Source organism: the organism of the source record quoted next (assembly GCF_019968985.1).
Source record: "MAG: Porospora cf. gigantea B chromosome Unknown PgB_NODE_2963_length_2976_cov_403.953, whole genome shotgun sequence".
In the NCBI taxonomy this organism is placed as follows: Eukaryota; Apicomplexa; class Conoidasida; order Eugregarinorida; family Porosporidae; genus Porospora; species Porospora cf. gigantea B.
In genome coordinates, this window is record NW_027178893.1 from 1 (window position 1) to 2,976 (window position 2,976).

The window sequence follows — 2,976 nt, forward strand, 5'->3', positions numbered from 1 at the left end:
CTGAGAGAGGTGGCTTCCCTGAGAGAGGTGGCTTCCCTGAGAGAGGTGGCTACCCAGAGAGAGGTGGCTACCCGGAGAGAGGTGGCTTCCCTGAGAGAGGTGGCTTCGCTGAAAGAGGTGGCTTCGCTGAAAGAGGCGGCTTCGCTGAGAGAGGTGGCCACCCTGAAAGAGGCGGCTTCCCTGAGAGAGGTGAGAGAGGCGGCTTCCCTGAGAGAGGTGGCCCCGATTTCCGACGAGGTGACTTCGAACGCCGGCGTCCCGACGAGAATTTGACCTTCCAACGTGGATCTGCGGCTAATTCCAACGTCTCCCGACCAACTGCCGTGACCAGAAAACTCCAAGACCCCGCTCCCGTTACGCAGGACGGCTGGGAAACTGCCACGAAGGGTCGCCAGAAGTTTTAGTTCGTACGTGACTGACACAATTTCACAATAACTCATTTCGATGCAAGCTCAAACAGTTTTACGCGAACAAGTGAGGACCACTGAAGGCTTCACAAGCAGCAAAACCTGAGAAGTATTCCGGAGCACACAGTCCTGTCCCGCAGCCTGGATAAGGCTTCACTGGGCGCAAGTTATCAGTACCTCCCACCACGTGCGAACGGGACCACTGCCAGCCTTCAACCGTCACCCCTCATAGCTCTTGCCAGGAGTGGCACTCATCCACTGCCCGTCTACAAGGAGCCGGAAATGCACACTGCTATGACGCCACGAACGGACAGAACGGCTCCAGAGATGTCTTACACGAGTATGCGACAACTTGGCATGCATCAAATGGTGCCATACCAATCCGCAGCTACCGTGAGCACTGTGAGGTCTGCAGACGCACCGTTCGTTCAGACGCCCTACGGTCGTCCTACGCACTCCATGAACACGCAGATGCCGCAGGTAGCTAGTTATCCTACGGGCCTCGGGACCCACCACGCTCCGTTCACTCACACACCTTCGACCGCCGTGGACCCTGTCGTCCGAAATGCTGCTGGAAGGAAGCCCAAGCGCAAACAGTGGGCCGCTAGATAAGGTATTACGCAGCAAACGCACCAATCTAGGCGAGTCGTTCATCTACCCCCACGAGAGTCTTCACGTCATGGTCGAGGAGAATCCCGTCCTGAAGTCCATGATGGGCAGCGTCCCGAGCCCTGCAGCAGGTCCTGGGGCGGCCCAGTTAGTGATGGACATCTACGACGTGGATTCGCATCCATCCCAGACGACTCAGTGGTATCCGTTGACGTATTTCTACCACTCAGCGGAGTAACAGGATTTGCATGTGCGACACATGCATGAACACGATCTTGAACGCAGTAACCTCATTCAAACCAGCTTTGTAACCTCTCCTCTTTCGTTTTAAGGGGAGCCCTCCAGTCTTTGTGAACCAGAAGTTTTGCACCTTCGATAGGTTCTATGTATGCCGCAACCAGCTACACAGGACAGTCCCATTAAGAGTGCCATTGACACGCCAACAGCGAGCAGAAACGAGGCGCTTTCCCACGGTAGTCCGCTCATGAAGGTTCCGAGTGACATGATTAGTCACGTGCGAGAATCTCGAATATGCTAAGTCCCGCTCCCAGTCGCAGATACCACTCATCACAACGAGCGCCAGACTACGTGCCTTCGAGCGCGTCGCCGATAGTTAATGGTTTGTTCCTCGCTGGACTTCACTCAGCTAACGATCAACGAATGTTTCATGTCAAGCCGGAGCTGAAGCCCGCAGAGATGGCATATCTACACTGGAGCAAGTGGGTCGGTGGTGTCGTGTTGCACGCTGATGGCGCAAACCGCCCAATGGACGGAACACGTACAATATGGCTTGACTTGCCACACAGAGCCATGTCCCAGGATTGCTACGAGATGGGCCAAATCGGAGCAGATTCAGACACACTCCATTATTGGAAGCAATCTGATGCTGTAGATGTTGACCGAGAGCAAGTGGATCTCTTCATAGTTGAAGATGCAGTAAACACCAGGCATCCGCACCCTCCCTTGTCGAAACGACCACGAAACAGACCATTCCTCGTCACTCGAGTCGATCGACGATGCTCGCTTTTTTCGCATCCCGCGGACAGCCTGCTGCGACACAGCGCTGGGCAACCCACCGCTGAAGACTCGAAGCTTCGCGAGCTGGTGGCCATGTACATGAAATTGAGACGCTGGCCCATATCTCGTGGGCGAGGCCGATTCAACGTTCAAGTAGAGCTTGGCGATCAGAGCTTAGATGAGACACTTGTCAATGTTGACCCTCTTCTGCCGGAGTTCGCCAATTGGTGGGTGAACGAAGCACCGAAGGCTGCGAAATGGATCACAAGCGTCTCATCCAAAGGTTCCTAGGGTAAGCCTTGTTTATTCACCCCACCAACATTTATGCAGGCGTCCGTCTCTCAGCGCTTGTGCGGTTCGAGTCCCCTCTGGTGTATCATTAGAAGTATTCAGCACGTCAAACAATTCCGTTTCTGTGCTGCGTTTTCAATGTAGCCCTAGTGGCGCAATGGATAGCGCGATGGACTTCTAATCCAAAGGTTGGGGGTTCGAGTCCCTCCTAGGGTATTCTATTGTACCGTTTCATGACGGGATCTTTCCCCTTTCCACGAGAGGCAACATCCAACGAAATGTATTACTGTCTATTTAGGACACACAAAGCAGTCATGCCAGCCATCTGCAGATACCACAATCAATCCATGTTTGCCTGTCGCGAGACACAAAGCACTCATGCCAGCCATGGAAATCCTCCAATGGAAAGCCTCAAAGACTATTTGATGAACGCCACGAATGACTCGGATTAGCTTCACGATGTTAGGACCTGTATGAGTGAGGTTCTAATCTATCTACCTGTATGTTAGGACCAATATGAGTGAGGTTCTAATCTATCTACCTGTATGTTAGGACCAGTATGAGTGAGGTTCTAATCTATCTACCTGTATGTTAGGTCCTGGGTTCGATCCCCAGTCAGTCCATCATCTTTTGTTCATTTTTTGTATCACAG

The 2,976-nt window shown here is 53.0% G+C and overlaps 2 protein-coding genes across 3 annotated transcripts; both read left to right on the plus strand.

The window, feature by feature from the left end:
* Nucleotides 1-444: 444 nt before the first annotated feature.
* KVP17_001438 (uncharacterized protein) lies at nucleotides 445-1,254 on the plus strand (the record flags this gene model as incomplete). Of its 2 annotated transcripts, XM_068516842.1 has the most annotated exons (3): nucleotides 445-474; nucleotides 504-1,003; nucleotides 1,032-1,254. In XM_068516842.1, 3 exons carry the CDS (start codon nucleotides 445-447, stop codon nucleotides 1,252-1,254), a joined length of 753 nt encoding a protein of 250 aa, XP_068375776.1. The 2 variants fall into 2 exon arrangements, with proteins under 2 accessions (XP_068375776.1, XP_068375775.1); XM_068516841.1 differs by lacking the exon at nucleotides 445-474 and having other exon boundaries at nucleotides 973-1,254.
* Nucleotides 1,255-1,676: 422 nt separating this feature from the next.
* KVP17_001437 (uncharacterized protein) lies at nucleotides 1,677-2,324 on the plus strand (the record flags this gene model as incomplete). The annotated part of the gene is made up of 1 exon (XM_068516840.1): nucleotides 1,677-2,324. The coding sequence occupies one exon, from the start codon at nucleotides 1,677-1,679 to the stop codon at nucleotides 2,322-2,324; it is 648 nt and encodes a 215-aa protein (XP_068375774.1).
* Nucleotides 2,325-2,976: the final 652 nt, after the last annotated feature.